Consider the following 16,567-nt stretch of genomic DNA (forward strand, 5'->3'; position numbering starts at 1 on the left):
CAAGTGTAGGACTGTTTCCAAGTATCCTGGCTCAGAAGCCTTGTAAATTTTAAAAAGAGAACATTGCTCTCAAATCTAAGAGGACTCTAAAAAATCCTCTTATTTTGCTCTTTGTCCTCAATATTCCCCTTTCTTCTAATAGTCCCTCATCTCTCTCAACAATTTGGCTAGTTATCGTTCAGTTTCATGCACACAGGATAAATCAGTCACTTGTAACATGATGCCAAATCATTCCCACACTCTCTCTTCTCTACTTGGGCCCCCATAATGAAGGCTCTGAATTTACTGAGCTCTCAGCTTAACTGGCTTTTTGGCTTCTAGCTGGACCTCTTTGCTGAATCTATACTGATGAGCCATTCAGTCCCACTGCTGCTTGTTTTCTTGATCTTGCCTCTCTGACCTACTGCCCTGGGTCAGTGCCTCTGCTCCCTAGAGATGCCATTCAGTGGACTTGGTCTTCACTGAACACTGCTCGCGCGCTCTCTGGTCTCTGTGGTGTTAGTATATTCTATTCTGTGTTCGTCACCTCCTCTCCTTTAGGATTGTGCATCATCCACTGCTTAATTCCTTCGCTCATCCTTCCTTTGTCTTCCAAAGACATGGCATCTCTTCCAGTTACAGTTCCAGATGTGATTTCTTCCAGTCCCAAGACTGTTGATCCTCATGCTACTTCATTCTTTTTTACCCTTGATCTTTTCCTCAGCCCTTTCTCCCATTGCTGGGACTGCCTCATCTGCTAGCAGTGGCACGCAAGTATCAATATTTAATCCTCTGCTCTTGTACAGTACACAGAGAATCTGCATGGGCAGGCAATGTGTGTCTAACTGCAGCTTGTCTTTGCAACTGCATGCCCTCCGATTTCCACCTTCTGGCTTACCAGGAAGTTTTACTCTTTGGCGTCCCAACCCTAGGTCATGGCCTAGCCACCTTCTGCTTCACAGGCTCCATAGGAACAGCTGTCCTCAACCTGTTAGTGACCCCTTAACTACAAAACCCGTACTTCACCTCCTTAGTCTGTCAGACTTTGACACCCTCAGCCATGCAATATTATGGGGAGAAGGGGTCTTGTCCCGATTTATGCAAACTTGTGTCACTTATATTTGGCCAGAACATCACTCAAATGTCTCAGCCCCTACTGTTGCACTCTCTGCATCACAGATGAGCCACATTTTCAAGGCTTGGTATTTACAAGCTGTCACTTCTCACTGTCTATCAAAGAGCTGCCTCCTGACTCTAATGATGACACCCTGCAAGACCTTCTTGTTAGATTTCCAGATAAATCAGCTTTCCTCAAATGCATGCCATGTGTTCCATGCTGCTCCTATCCCCTTTTGGGACCTCTTGCACATGGAGCTCCTGTCTTGTGTGCAGGAACATAGAGGAAAAAAAAGAAAGTCACAAACTTTTTTTTACTTTCAAATCAGTTTGTAGAAAATGAAGCCTGTAAACTCATAAATCACACAGTCACAAGCTAACAACGATTTATTCCTGCCATGGCCAAATCAGAATTCTGAGCAGAACCTTGCAGGGATAGATGTTAGTCTGGGAAAGATTTCTGACTTTTGCTTGGCAGAAGAAAAACAGTGCTGTGAGCACTGAAACGTCTCTATTGCGGACTACTTTCTGCGAGGGCTTGAAGCAGCTTATGATGCACAAAGCAATGCGTGACGCCTCTGCCCTCTATTGGTCTTGAATGGCAGCTCTTGTGTGTGCAGCAGGACCTGAACACGGCTCTCTGGGCCCACAGACTCTACAGTTATCATATATATAGGGAAAACTCTCGCTCAGGCCACTGTAAACATCAGGATCTGAATTAGGTCCTTGGTCCTGGTGATGCAGACGTCTGCATGATTATGAGTCTATCAGAAACAAGATAAATTATCTCTATAGGCATGCAAAAAATACTGTATAGGCTTATGTAAAATGACATTTGAAATGTAAGCTCTTGGCAAGTCATTTTTGGGGCTAAGTAGGTGGCTGGCATAACCTTGAAAAAGTGTGAAGTACTGCCAATAACAGAGAGCAGTTCTGCAGCCCAATGTCATATTGTTTTACTCATTAGTGGTAAAGTGTCTAAATACCAACAAATTTGTACTTTTGATTTAGCATAGGAGTGACAGATAGTGTATACGTCCATATGGTAATGAGTCTTAGCTTATTTTGTATCACAGGACTATACCAGTTCCCAGAGGGGGAGGATGGTCACAGAGCCATTCCCTGTACTGTTACGTACATTTCCTATACCTTTCATCCCACTACCAAAGTAAGTAAGTTGAACAAAATTTCCGATTTAGCACTAACATAGTCATTGTACATGGTGTCGTCATATGCAGACACTTAAAGCACCACTATTTAGCAGCATTCGATGATGACATTAAGGAACTGCACCAAAGAGAGAAGAGGCGGAAATACATCTTTTCCTGTGTGACAAAGACTTTTAAAGGTGATCAGTAATTAACAGCTTAGAGAGAAATGTGCCTTGTTAACTTCAATCATGATTTCAGAAGTAAGTAGTGTTCCATAGAGATCCTAGTATCTTCATTTCCTGAGTACTGTATCTGTATCCTTTTTTTTTTTTTTTTCCTGAAAAAAAGCTGCAAACGATTGTTACAATCCTGCTCAGTCACATCAACTCTTAACCTCACTGCTTGGCTGGGGTCGTCCTGTTTCAGCTCCTGCAGTGTCCTGCCACTGCAAATAGGTGCCTTTGATTCTTGTCTCAACATTCGCTACACACAAGGCCATATTTAAACATAATAAAAGAGTGAAGGAAAGGGTCTATTTGGGTAAAGCTGAGGAAATACTGTATTTCTTTAAAATTTCAAGCCTCTGCTGGTGTAATTGAAATGCACTGAATGTCCAAATCCAGGAGGCAGAAGTCAAAGCGAGCAGAAGTCGGTGACAGATCATACTTAAGGCATCATCTTGGTTCTTCTTTTTCCAGTTCAGATGCTGTGGAGTCTCCAACTACACTGACTGGTTTGAAGTGTACAATACAACCCGGGTGCCGGACTCCTGCTGCTTAGAATTCAGTGAGAACTGTGGACTCCATTCCCCAGGGACCTGGTGGAAAGCGGTGAGTAGCTGGAGCTCAGCAGCTGCCTTGCAACCCAGGCAGCTAGTCATTTGCAGGGCCATACAGATGATAAGGTATGTTGTACCCTTACTCATCTTCTTTAATTAGGTGGTTTCAGAAGGCTCACGTTGAGCTGTGGCTTTTGACCTCCAGTGAAACTGCCAATTTAATTATTTTTATGAGCTGAAAGCTTTCCTTTCAGTAGGCTCTAAGCTGTTTGTTGTTTCACATTGTAGACAAGTACTATCCAACACTGATCTGCAGCACAGTCTAGCTAGATCTAACTAGGATGTGACAGGATTGTCCTTTTCAATGTCTGACCCACTGGAGTCAGGTAGAGATAAAGGCAAATGGCACACACACACGCACACACCCTGGAGCAGCAGCCATAACTTATTGTGGCTCAGGGAGTCGTGAGGCAAGAGGGCTGTGTGAGCCTGAAGTGCTCTGCCAGGAACGCTAGTTCAGGGGCCTCCATTGCACAGTAGGAGAGGGGGAACTATTTTGCTGAATTGCCAGCAGCATTTTTTTTGCAATGAGTTTCTGCACTTGCCTGTAATTAAATTCAAAACTCCATGGGATAATTTCCCTACAATGTCCTCAGGAAGATCCTTCCAGAGCAGATAGTCAGAGCTCAAATTCTTCTGTGAAATTAGCTCAGCAGTTCTTTGTGCTAATGACAGGTAGTGCAGTTACCCAGGAGGGGCGTGGAGTAAGGCCATCTGATGAAGTGGAATTATAAGGAAGTTTTGCTGGTTCTAATGGTTTGTGAAGACGAGTAAAGCTCTCTTGGCCACTTTCTAGTGAGATTTCATATGCATGGATTGGCACTGGCAGAGACAGAGTTCCAACCAACCATGGCTCCCTTCTACCTCTCAAATAGCTCCAAGTCAAATTTTGAATTAAAGGATTTAAAAGTTGTTCTTCTATTTTATTCTGGGTACCAAGATCAGTGCAGGTTAAGACCATGTCTTCTGGGGCACATTAATAGTTTTTTCCTTTATACACATGTGAAAGCCACTAACTGAAGGCTGACTGATTCTTGGCCATGTACATTTACAAGACAGAGGGCACAATTTTTGCACAAGGTTGGCTTACAGACATTATTTATTATTTACACATTATTTAAAGAAAGGTTTCCCTTGGGCCAAGTCCACCCTGCGCAACACTGGGCCAGGAACATGAAGCTACAGCTACTGCAGAATTTAAAGCAGGAAGAAAATAACGATGGAGCACCCATACTGCAATTTGAAATGATGGAAAATGAATGGTATGAAATGGGCCTATGTGCAGCAAGTGTGGCTACTGAGCAGCTCTCACTGGAACTTTTGGGTTTGATTGTAATAAATATTTGTTTTCCTGAAACATGGAGAAAATGAAAGGCTCATTCTGAAGTTCTAACTGCTTCTAGCTGGTTTTTAGAGGGCAAAGAGGACCCAAATCCATGGCTTGTTTATTTTTAGTTACTGGCCCAATTTATATGGAACAGTGCTTGTGCAGCATTTCGGAGGCGCACTTTTTTGTGTCATTACAATTAGTACTTCATGTTTAAGCTTCAACCCAGAAATACACGGTAGTTGCTCTAATGCCAAAATGATAATTCAGGCTACCTAGCAGCTTAATCTGATCTGGCTCTTTTCTAACTGTATATTCCCAGAGGAATAGAGCTGTGTGTTTATCACTAATGCAATATTCTGGGGTTTTTTTTCCAGCCTTGCTACGAAACAGTGAAAATATGGCTCCAGGAAAACTTACTAGCAGTGGGAATCTTTGGATTGTGCACAGCTATGGTGCAGGTACAGTTTAATATCAATTTTCAAATCCTAATTAATCATAACTAAATAAGTAACCATAGATCCAGATACACTCTGCCCAAGCCTGTTTTAATAATTCCAAATTTTGCATGATGTTAGAGTAACACTGCAAAATTTAAGTCTTTTATGTTTTAATTTAGTTAAAATGCCATGTACAAGGTACAGAACTAGGAATACTACACGAATTTTCTGGTTTATGATGCACTGCAGAGAACAGGCACTTTATCAAGTGGTTTATCTAAAGCTTAGACTAGACTCAGTGGAGAGGTATTCCCTGCCATCCAAAGACAGAAGCCTAATTAGGGTAGGGTGAATTGCCTTTTAGGGTACTTATATTTGTCCAGTCATTCTCCAGAGAGGACCACCCACTTAGGCTAAATATCTAACTTCAAGATAGCCTAAAGGTAGCTTGAGGCTTCAACCCCATCCTCAGTCCTAGGATAAGTTACAAGTTGCAATGTTTGTTACCATTACTCAACCTTGCCCATAAAACCATGCTCCTTTTCTATTAATTGCAGGGAAATTAGGTAAATAAGATTGGCATAGACTTGCCTATCAGATTTTCAACCTGCAGTTATTTCCAACATAAACTGGGTTAGAGAAGAATCAGATGTCAGTGTAGTACCTTGTCTCCTCCGTACCTGTGTCTTTAATCCAGCTTGCCATGGTCGTGGCCACAGTGTAGCCCCAATGGCACAAACCTTCCCCCGAGAATACACAGGTGAACGCTGTGCTAGAGCTCAGGCTGTTTCAGCTGCATGCCAACCCTCCTCCATTTATGGGCCAAAGTCCCATTTCTGAATGCAGTGAAGATGGAGCTTTAGCTTCCAGCTCCACCTCTCTCTCACAGTCAACATATAAGCAGAAACGATGGCATCACTGAGCTAATTAATATCATGTAACTCCACATTAACCCAAGTTTGGGGGGTTTTTTTCAACTTTGCTAGTGGTATACCACTAGCAGCAGCAAGAGAGCCTGCGATGAGAAATACCGCTCATATTTCCACTAATGTCAGATTAGGCAGAATGGCATGTATCTTACTCTCTCATATGTCACATAGTGGCTGCAACTTATTAATGCAAATGCCTGACTCCTTGTAGGCACAAATTCAGTAGAGTTTTGGTTTTTGTTTTCCAGTACAGCAAGCAGATAGGCTTAGGGAAAAAGATAAAGCACAACAAGATCATATGGCAGAGAGACCATGCAAGAGTGTTGTTAATATATTACCACGTTTTAAAAAACAGCTTTGGAGTAGCTATTCAGCATTTAGAGAGTCTTTAAAAGATACATTAAAAACCCAGCAGCCCATGTCAGAGTCCTTCTCATAGACCTGGATTATATTTAGTGTATTAAAGACAATAATAACTTTCTGACAGAAAGACATTACTAGTTTGCATGGGAGAAAACACATCAGACAATTTAAAAATGCTAATTGATATTCCTAGTAAATGCTGTGAAATACAGAGAAAACACCTCAGAACACAAAAGATTTTTAGTCTGTCTTCCAGCAGCCAAAACCAAAAGTTTTGATGCACTGTGACCTAAAATGAATTGGGCTCCCGCTATTGTCGCTGTTACAATGTTGTTCTGGCCATAAGCACGTGACAGCTTTTGTTTTTCACATTAACAATGGTTATAGTTAGAATCATACAGTGACACAACTTGAAGGATACACAGCACATGTGGCAGAAGAATCTTCTTCAGTCATGCATGCTCAAAATTATAAAACAAATTCAGCCACCAAGGTTTTATTATGCAGCTGTCCCTGAAGGTGTTCCTTTGCTAGGCACAGTGTTCAGGGGGATACTTCCAAAAGGTATGTGCTTACTGTAAAACAGCACACTAAAGCCTAACAATCTTACTTCACTGTGGAAGAATGGGAAATGAAGGAAGGAAAAAAAAAAAGGTTATAAAGCTGTTATTTATAAAGTAGTATGTGTGTTATTCATGTACTCCTTCAAAATACTCATTAACAGGAACAACTATTTATGTAAAGACTAAATCTGAAGTGGTCAAATTAAGTGCTTAAAATAAAATTCATACAAAAAATTTCTACCTTTATTTCAATGACAATTTTTACAGTGGTGTTGCAAAGGAATAGTAACAACCACTTAGTACATTCATCTAAGTACTTCAGCTGAAAATAAGACTCTCTTCTCCATACCTTTTTCTGATGAAGTAATCTACCAGAGGCAGCACAGCAGGTCAGTAGTTGTGCTGGGAGAAGAACCACCACCTCCCTGCTGCTTCTCTTGAATAGGCTGAGTAGGAAGACACATACATTGTTGATGAGGCATTGATGGTTATGATTAATGCATGGACAGTCTCCAGTGATTCCCCTCCAAGGACCTGTGCACACATACGCTTGGAAAAGTAAAGCATAGTAAACTAAACCACAGCATCCTTTGGGTCAGGGATGAACCTGATTGTCTTTCAAAGCAATAGCTGCAGAGATAACCACACAGCCCCAAAGCTGTGGGTTGGTACTATAAAATATTTTAGACCAAAAGACACCCAAACATTTCTTTTCGATATACCTCTTCCCAGTATCTGGTGGCTGCTTTTCATGGAGAAATCGCCTCTCCCATGCTCTCATTGCTCATTCCATAAAACAGCAATACAGATAAGGACAAAAGGCAGACAGAAACTAGGAAAGGAACAAGGACATGAACCAGCAGGAAAAGCAGTATGCGATGTGTCTTCCTGTGTGTGAACAAAACCAGTGTAAGCATGCTTTTCTGGCTTTTTTTGTTTGTTTCAATAAATAGGATTTTTTTTACTTACTGAAAAACAATTGTTTGTTTGTTTTCTCTTAGATTCTCGGACTCACCTTTGCAATGACCATGTATTGTCAGGTAGTCAAGGCAGACACCTACTGTGCATAGATACCATTCCCAATCTTTCTGCTCCTCCTCCAAAGGACACAGGAGAAATCTCCTTCATGCTCATTCATCTGACTCCCCCCCCCCCCCCCCCCACCTTTGTACTATAAACTGTGTATAGTGCTATCTTTCTGAAGATCTTGTGAATCACCCCACTTTACGGAAGGAGGAAGAAAAGAAAAAGTCAGTACTTGAACTGGCACAGGTAAGAAGCAGCCTTGTCTTTAAACAGAAGAAAACCTTCAAAGAGCAATGGCTCTTTTTCTATGGCCTATGGCAAAGCAAAGGAGGCTGCTTATGAGGGGCTGATCTGCAAACCGATGTTAGGAAAAGATTGCACTGAGGCAACCTCTGCAAAACCTGCCAGGTTGCCTTCCCGCATTTCATGGTCCGGAAGAGAGGGCATAGAAAATGAGTATTCTTCAGCATGGAAAGAAGGTACAGAGTAGCTAGTGCTGAATGCAATTGTAATTTTACTACAGTTTGCACACAGCTAAAATGTCAAGATCAAGCAGCCCTGCCTCCAAGTGTCTCAAGATGATTTTGTAGCCAGGAGAGGATCATCTTCAGAAATGTGTTATTTTAAAGGAGTATTTTTAATTTTATGTGCTGCAAAGTCAGGCTTTTAATCATAATCTGTACAGTGAGATCTGGCTGTTAAGGGAAAACAATATTGGACGTTGTCTCACTTATTAATTGCCAGCAGCATATAGATGCTTGACTGTATATGTAATATATATTACATTCATATACACATACTGTTCTGAAAGGAGGTGAAATACCCAGCATCTAACCTCAGAAAGAGGGAACCTTTCTATCCCATTTTACATTCCAACTCAAATAACCAAGTATTATTTCTTGTAGGAAGCACTATCACTTATACCTCTGGGAAACAAGTAATTACTTTCAGCTGTATCTTCATTTCAGTAAACAACTTGTGAGTGGGCTCTCTCTGTCATTCTACTATGGTTTTATTTTTTATCATCCCTGTTTCAAGTTAGTTTGCCAAAAAATATCACTCATTTCCACACTTGAAGATCATACAAAGCTGTCAGCTGTTCCTTCTCTGAGTGTCACCATTTCCTTAATTTACTTTGGGATATCATCATCTGCAGGTATGATAGAGTTGCCTTGTTGAGGAAAAATCTTTTGCATGTTCCCCATTTTTCTGAGAGTTATTAAGACTTCAGATGTTTTTATGCTTAGGCTTTTTCCATGTCCGTCCCCCCCCAACTGCATGCTTACAACAGCCAAGACACATCAGTCTTTGTTAGAACTGGAGTCACCTCTCAGTTCTGCTTTTCAAACCCATCTTCCTCTGCCTGGCTGTTGGCTAGAATATGCCCCACACTTTCTAGAATTTGCAGAAATCAAAATCATAACTTTCCTTAGCCAGAAAACAGCCACCAATTGTCCAATTTCCCCACCCTGCATTGGTAACAGAAGTAATTTAAGTAGCACCCTTCTTTGCACGCCCTCTCATCATGAGGTCAAGAATCAGATGTTTGCTATTGTTCAAACAAACAATTCCCCATCAGGAAGCAGCTGCAGATATTGCACATGTGACAGGGAGAAGCTGAAGCACCCCAAGGAAAGGACACAGCAGGGAAGAGGCAAACAGAGCAATGCAGCTGGCCTGCTCCCTGCAGCCAGCCTTTGAGGACCGCTCAGCCACTGACAATAGACCAGAAAGACAACCATGGTGCCCCTGTTTTCCCAGAAAGCTCAATGCAGCCATTCCTACCGTGACAGACTAAAAGCATGCATTAAGTTCAGGCAAAAAAAGTTACCCTGTACCTTTACTGCTTACAACAGCAGGTCTCAGCTATGAGTGACATTTTGCTTACTTGATTTAAAGGCAATTGCCAGCAGTAAAGCTGGACTCACCAACTCACAGCCTATTGAACAATCTCCTTAACACCTGTTAAGTAACACTTAAGTAACCTACTGCTTAGGTTTTGGGTTGGTTTTTCTCCTCTTTCTTTGCTGATTCCCTGCAGTCATCTCACCCCCTTAGGCTCCATATTTTGTGGGGAAGTGCTTAGGACAGTCTGGTGTGTGAAAGAGCAAGTATCTTCCAAAATCTTACCCCCCACCTTTACACATCAACCTCTGTAGCACAGGGCATTTAGCTGTGCAGGCGAAGTTGAAAGTAACATAGTCCTTGCATGCATTTTTATGTGGCTTCCCAATCACTCACTATCACAGCAGCCACCACCACTAAAGGATTTTACTGCCATGCTAACAAGCCTTGACAAATGTTAACAGACCTCAACCCAAGACAGAGGTTAAACTGAGTGAGTAGCCCACACACAGGCACCCTGCACCCCAAGCAAGAGACTTACTCTGGGTGTTACAATCACCAGTCTCAATGCTGTCTGCTTCCTCAGCCCAGGCTGACCTGGCAACAGTCCTGCTGTTCGAAAGATGGTGTAAGTCAGTCCATTCCTTCCCTCTCTCCACTACGTTCCTTTCTTACCTACATAGACATGATTCCAGGTTAGATGTACCATTAGTTCTTACCATGGTTTATAGTTTGTACACACAGGTGCTCCTGCTGACAGCTCAGAGCTTCCACCACTGAAAAGCAGCATAACAGAGTGATGAATACATTAATAAAACATCGATTTTTAAGAAAGATAAAAGGTAGATAAGTCTATTTGTAGTGATCCCTGCCATTAAAAATTAACACAGAGACAGCAGGCTGCTGATGGCTTAGCTGATAAGATTAAACCATTGTGCAGCAGAGCTCCCGCAGAGGGCAGCTCTCATCAATTTGCCTGGTAGTGGGAGAAGACAGCTCACAAGCCTGCATCTTGTGAGTCTCCCAATAATATGTGCTGAGCTCTTTCTTAGAAAAGACTGCTAGACTTCAGCTAAATCTACAGAAGAAACAAAGTGAGAAAGAGAGACTGAAGAAAAGTCACACTTTGTAGTTCCCTCTAATTATTTTCCACAGTTTAGGTGTCTTTACAACAAGATAAACTGCGTCGGTTTTCCAAAACCAGGTATCTATAAGGAGTATAAGCAATATTCATTTTGTAAATCCCAGTCACTGCAACAGAAACATACAGCACTAACTGCTGAAAAGAAAGAAAGGAGAAAAAAAACACCCAACCCAGAAAAACCCTGCAACCCAAAACAAACACCCAGACCACACATGGCTGCTAATTCTTTTTTTAAATACTACCCTTACACTGCCAACTGAGATGCTACTGCAACTTGTTTATAACTTGAACCAGACTATTTTCTATATTTGATGTTATTAACTCTCTACACACAGGCCAAGCAGATGTTATGGTGCTTAAAGCATTACCAGCACAATCCAATTTCAAACCTCTGAACATACTGCATATAACAAGCATATAACTTAACATATTTTCTTTTTAAAAGCATTGCATCCTTTCTCTGCTGACAAGGACAGAATATTTTGTGGTATGTAACAGCAAGAATCTTTTTTTAAAAACCAAAAAAAGATAGTTCCATATTATGCATAAAACTTCATGTTGAACCGGTTGATTTTAAATAAATACCCTGTAGTACCTAATACCCATTTAAAGGCTGCTTATATCATATGTATGCAGAGCAAGACAGAAGTCATTCCAGTTGCTTCCATTGGTGTTTTGTCACCTTTAGTAAAGTCTTTTATATTATTTTCACTTCTTATCTTTAAACACAAAGGAGGACTCAATATATTTAAATTAAAGACAGAACCAAAGGCAACAAAGACATTGAAGGACAGCACTCCTAATTTATACTCATTGCTCTTCCTGCTTAACAAGATGTGAAGGCACAGTGCACATGGCTGGACCTCCTGAATCCAGCAACATCAGGATTTAGCTTTTAGATTCAGTCCACTATACTTCTGGCTTTTCATCTTCACAGTTACAATAATATATGTATAAATATTTAATAGAATATGATTTATTTTCCTGTACAGTAACTGTCAGTAGCAGCCAAATCTTATTGCTTGTACAAACCAGTATTATTTAGTTACACATCATGTAGTGCACAATCACTGAAATTCACTCCAGTTTCTGTTCTATGAATACTTCTTTGTTCTCCCCCTCAAATAATATAAATTCGTAAAGGTTTATTCTTCCATTTAATAATTACCATTTGAATGCAGCATTGTATGATTTATAATATGGAGAGGAAGGAACTGCACAGAAGCTGTAGAAATATTTTATCTCGCATCAGCAATATTGCTGTTATGCAAATCCACCCAAACCCCTCACTTCCCACAAACTAATTAAGAACTGGTTACATCTTTCAGCACACATGGTTCCCAGCTGCCTCATTCATAGATAGGACAGGAGGTTGTTAGCATGGAGAAAGGTGAAGCCTTTCACTTACCCCTTAGCTTCATTGTTGTGCTATAAATATGGCACCAAAGGTAAGCAACAGAAACCAGGAGTTGATTGTGGCATTTATTTTAAAACCAGACTCTTTATTAACTTTGTCTGCAAGGATTCTTGCTAAGTGTGAATGATCTTCATAGATACAGAGTTAGACAATTCACAGTAAGAAAACAAGTCAGGACTCACCATGGGAAATTTTGTTTGGATTCCATTGTGAATTCTCTTAGGTTGTCACCGATATCTTACCACAGTGGTCAGGTCTCCTTAGTTCTTTGGATTTTGTCGCTGCAACTCCAGTGATACATTTTTGTGCATTCATATGAAGAACAAAATTGAAGATATACATTTTATTTTTTAAATTTATTAAATATTCTTTAAAGTTTACAACAGAATGTCTTTTGTATTCTTTATACTCAACTACACTACAAGCTATAGAGTATATACATACCCAAAGATGTGTGTGTGCAAGTGCACACATACAGTATAGGCAATGAAAAAAAATAAAATACACAGCATACTTTTTTGTCATTTCTCATTATCTATCTTTGATTTGACCTATCCTGCCTTATTGATATTATTATTAAGTGGCTTACCATTCCCAGGTAATTTACACCCCCTTCTGTTTCCTTTTAAGGGCAACCTGACATTATGTGATAATCAATAACAATTCAGAAAATACTGGGAGATCAGGTTTACAGTGTAACAAAATACTTACTTAGACCTGAAACCAATTATTTTCTGTTTAGAACTTGTCTGTTACTGATAATTTTGAAACAAAAGGAGTTCTCTTTCTGAGGTAGTTGCTTAGATTCAAAGTTACATAGAAAAACTTACTTACAAAATAAACACCAGACTCTGTTAAAATGGAACAACTCCTACTATGTCAGATCAGAAGAAGGTCTGGTTAGCCAGGTACCTTGTCTGAAGTAATGTCTAATGCTGCCTTTTTCAATACAATTTATTGTACCCTCCAGGTCAAATAGCTTTGCAAGTGAAATTGCCTCTAAACTGGGTGCATTCTGAGCAACTGCACAGGCATACTATTGAAAATGTAAGGGTAGATGTGGCCTGAAAGTGGAGACCCAGAGGTTTTAGTGGTTGTTGCAGGAAACCTCATAAAGGATAACCCAAACCTTTGGTGGAAGTTTCTTACAACTCCCTCAATTCAGTAGGCACGTTTATATTTGTTGAATTTTCTTCATCCCATTAAGTGTACCACTAGATGGTCTCATTAAAGACATCTATCTTTAATCTGTTTCCGATTTTGTGAAACTTTCCACTTCAGTCTTACATTGTAGCAGTGAATTTCACAATTTCATCATGCTGTATACATTTGAAAGAACCCTTCTTCTGTGAATTTGAACATCTGCCTTTCTATTCCATTTATTCACCATTGGTTCTATACTTCAGAAATGCTAACTTAATGATTCTTACAGAAATACCTGGGCACAGAGCAGTTGTATTACCTTTACAGCCTAATTTATCTTTCCACTAAAGCTTAAATGTAGGTAATATAGTACACTTGATTTTCAAGATCTCATTGTTTCAAAAAACTAAGCCCAGCATACCTTCCCCCAGCAGCTATCCTAGTTCAGTTGTCTTTGCTTTTTGAACTACATGTTAGTAGAGACAGAAGTGTTCCTATTTTAATAACAACTAACCTAGTATTTCAGCTGACATACTGCTATTTTTCTTGAATGTACTTAACACAACTTAGGAATATCAGGCTTAGCTGATTATACCAGCTGTGTAATACAAAGTACTTTCTGTCTGCATGGTGATAATTCTCAAAGAGACTTAAGGGTAGCTGATGAAACTTCATCCAAAGTTTTGCCTTGACACATCAAAAGTGCAAAATACAGAGCCCTATGTTTCTTACGTTCCCATATGTTAAAAATCCCAAACCAATGAAGTATCTGTCATTATTAACTCACCTAGTGAATGCAATTTGAAAGGCTGTTTTTCTGAAATCTTATCAGGTGCCTATGTAGGTCATTTTACCCTAGGCCTTGCTTCCCCGCAGCCCCATAAAACTGTTTCCCCATAGAAATACTGTACATTATTCTGTTCACTAGAAATCATATGGTTTTTGTTGACCTGCAAGAACAGCTTAGTTTACATTCTTCCCCTCAACAGCCAGAAAGCATTCACTACCAAATCTACACCAGTACCTGTTAGACAGCTACACAGAGGGCCTACAAGTCATCTTGCAATGCGTGGTTTTTTAATGAAGAAATGGCTGATCAGTTAAACTGGTTTCTCAAACAACTCCCTGGTACCTTTCATGCAGAAATTGTTTAGGCAGAACATTTTGTTACTACAGAATTGCTTAATAGAGTTAATTCCCTGTACTTGTGGTTACAAGAGTAACTTGAAAGGATGGGATCCTTATCCACTATAAACATCCCCTTATGTTCCCATGGCACTGCTAGTACAGAGTATGGTTCAAGTCACAGCCAACAAAATAAAATATATAACTGTATATAATTAAATCTATATAAAACAAAGTACAGCATAAAAAACCCCAACTGTTAATGTGTATTGCTTATGTGTTTATTTTTCCATATGGACAGTGACAAGAGTTTCAAATGTAAAGCATTCATCCTGAAGACCCTAAAAATTACTATAGAAATAAAGGGATTTCAGGAACTGGTTTGTGAAAGTCTATTCAGATGCATCTCATCATCTCCATCCTCCACAGATACCTTTCCTTGACTGTAAAGCTTAAGCCCATTGCTGCACCAACCCTTCCATCTCTACTGCACCCTTCAAATCTGCTGTTCTGCACAGAGGGACACCTGGTTAATCAAGGTCCCAGTCTGCCAAACACAGAGGGGATTCAGTTACTTGTATTTTATAACTTTAAGTGCCCAAGGATAGACATCTTGCACGGCTTCAAAAAGTTCAGGTTTGACATTGAGTTAGGAGACCATAGTCCCTACACAGCAGAGAAAAGTGAGTACTGTAACCAAATAACTCACGTCAGCCTAGTTATGGACCTAACTAGTGACTAAATCTGAATTACTCTCAATGTCCTCTGTTCCCCGATGCAAGCCTGCCAGTGGCTAGGTGAGCACTGTTACAGCCAGAACTGTCACTAGTTGTTTAGCATTCTCCAGAGAGACTAATGCTGTGGGGATTTTTTTCCTCCTTTTTTCTTTTAATCCAATTTACCTTGGAAACTTGTTCAGTGTTATTGTATCATCCACAGATGCAATTAACTGATTCTGATATTATATCTCAGCTTGGATAATAAGCACACAGAATACTGAGCTAAAAAATGCCTTGGCCTAGAAATGTTGCCATTGCTGTTCTTTTGAAATGCTCACATGCATCCACACACTATTGAGGTGACTGGAGCAGCATATGGATCCCCACGTTTTGTATTGTGGCAGCCTAATTGTCAAGATAACTTCTACAAAAAAAAAAAAAAGGCAATTCTCAGTTCTCTCATTTTCAGGCTCTCATTTCTCAAGGAATTGAACCCTCCCCTCAAGGGAGTTACAGTTGTTTACAAACTCAATTAAGATGAAGCATTTGCAAGTACTCTAGGAAAAGAGCACTTCTCCATGGTGCTGCTTCTAGTGCTTTCTTGGAACCCCTCCTCTCACTCTATGAGCCTATACCAGATCTCTTATTGTAGTCAAAGTCACTAAAAGCTTCTTTATAATCCTCAGAGCACCACACAGCCCTCCTCCCTCCCCACCAATGGCCACTATCTTTTCACCTGTATTAATTTTATTTGAAAGTCATGTTGGCATTAGTTGAATAGGGAGGCTGCGTGGAGCTACAACTGAAGCTATTTGGGAAAATTCCTCATGCTGTGAGCTCAGCTGTGGGAACTGGACACATAAGTATGTTAGAAAGAGAAATGGGAATATTTCCCCCTAGAAGCCAGAGGTGCTTTGACTATTCTGGTGAGCAGCTAAGTTATGCTACTTGGTCTCTCAAGGACAGAGATGCCTTTAAACCTCATGGTTGAAAGTACTCCTACTTTGGCGGGAAGAACAGAAATTGTGACCTGTGCACAACTGAAGGAATTATGGATTTGCAAATGCAAGCAGAAGAGAGTATATAGACTGAATTGATGTGTCATAAATACCAGCTCACTTTCCCTAAACAAAATAACTCACCAGCTTGGAAGTACAGCTTGTTTTCATGGAACTTGCTTGATATTTGGTGCTAATAAAAATTGAAGTTTTAAATCTCCTTCCTGTGAAGTCCATGCATTAAAGTTCTTCCCTATCAAACACCTTCTTACTCCTAACTGTGCACCACAGCTGGTTACCCTGACACAATACAACTTTCATTATCAAAAGGTCCTTTGAAATAAGTGCTTGCAGGTTTAAAAGAAGAATTATCACGTGAAACACTGGCACAATTAAAAGCTTGCTGCAAATCACACTCTCTTGTTCCTGATGGAATCAAGAGTT

General features: G+C 40.2%; 1 protein-coding gene across 24 annotated transcripts in view; it reads left to right on the forward strand.

The window, feature by feature from the left end:
- TSPAN4 (tetraspanin 4) overlaps nucleotides 1-16,343 on the forward strand; it is a 488,885-nt gene extending 472,542 nt beyond the window's left edge. For all 24 annotated transcript variants that reach the window (XM_069803556.1, XM_069803562.1, XM_069803561.1 and 21 more), the window contains 3 exons: nucleotides 2,945-3,076; nucleotides 4,789-4,872; nucleotides 7,708-16,343. In XM_069803556.1, the coding sequence (XP_069659657.1) occupies nucleotides 2,945-3,076; nucleotides 4,789-4,872; nucleotides 7,708-7,776 (285 nt within the window). In that variant the 3' untranslated portion in view covers nucleotides 7,777-16,343. The remainder of the gene's footprint in view (nucleotides 1-2,944; nucleotides 3,077-4,788; nucleotides 4,873-7,707) is intronic.
- The last annotated feature ends 224 nt before the right edge of the window (nucleotides 16,344-16,567 follow it).

This window comes from Haliaeetus albicilla, chromosome 16 (genome assembly GCF_947461875.1).
Source record: "Haliaeetus albicilla chromosome 16, bHalAlb1.1, whole genome shotgun sequence".
NCBI lineage: Eukaryota > Metazoa > Chordata > Aves > Accipitriformes > Accipitridae > Haliaeetus > Haliaeetus albicilla.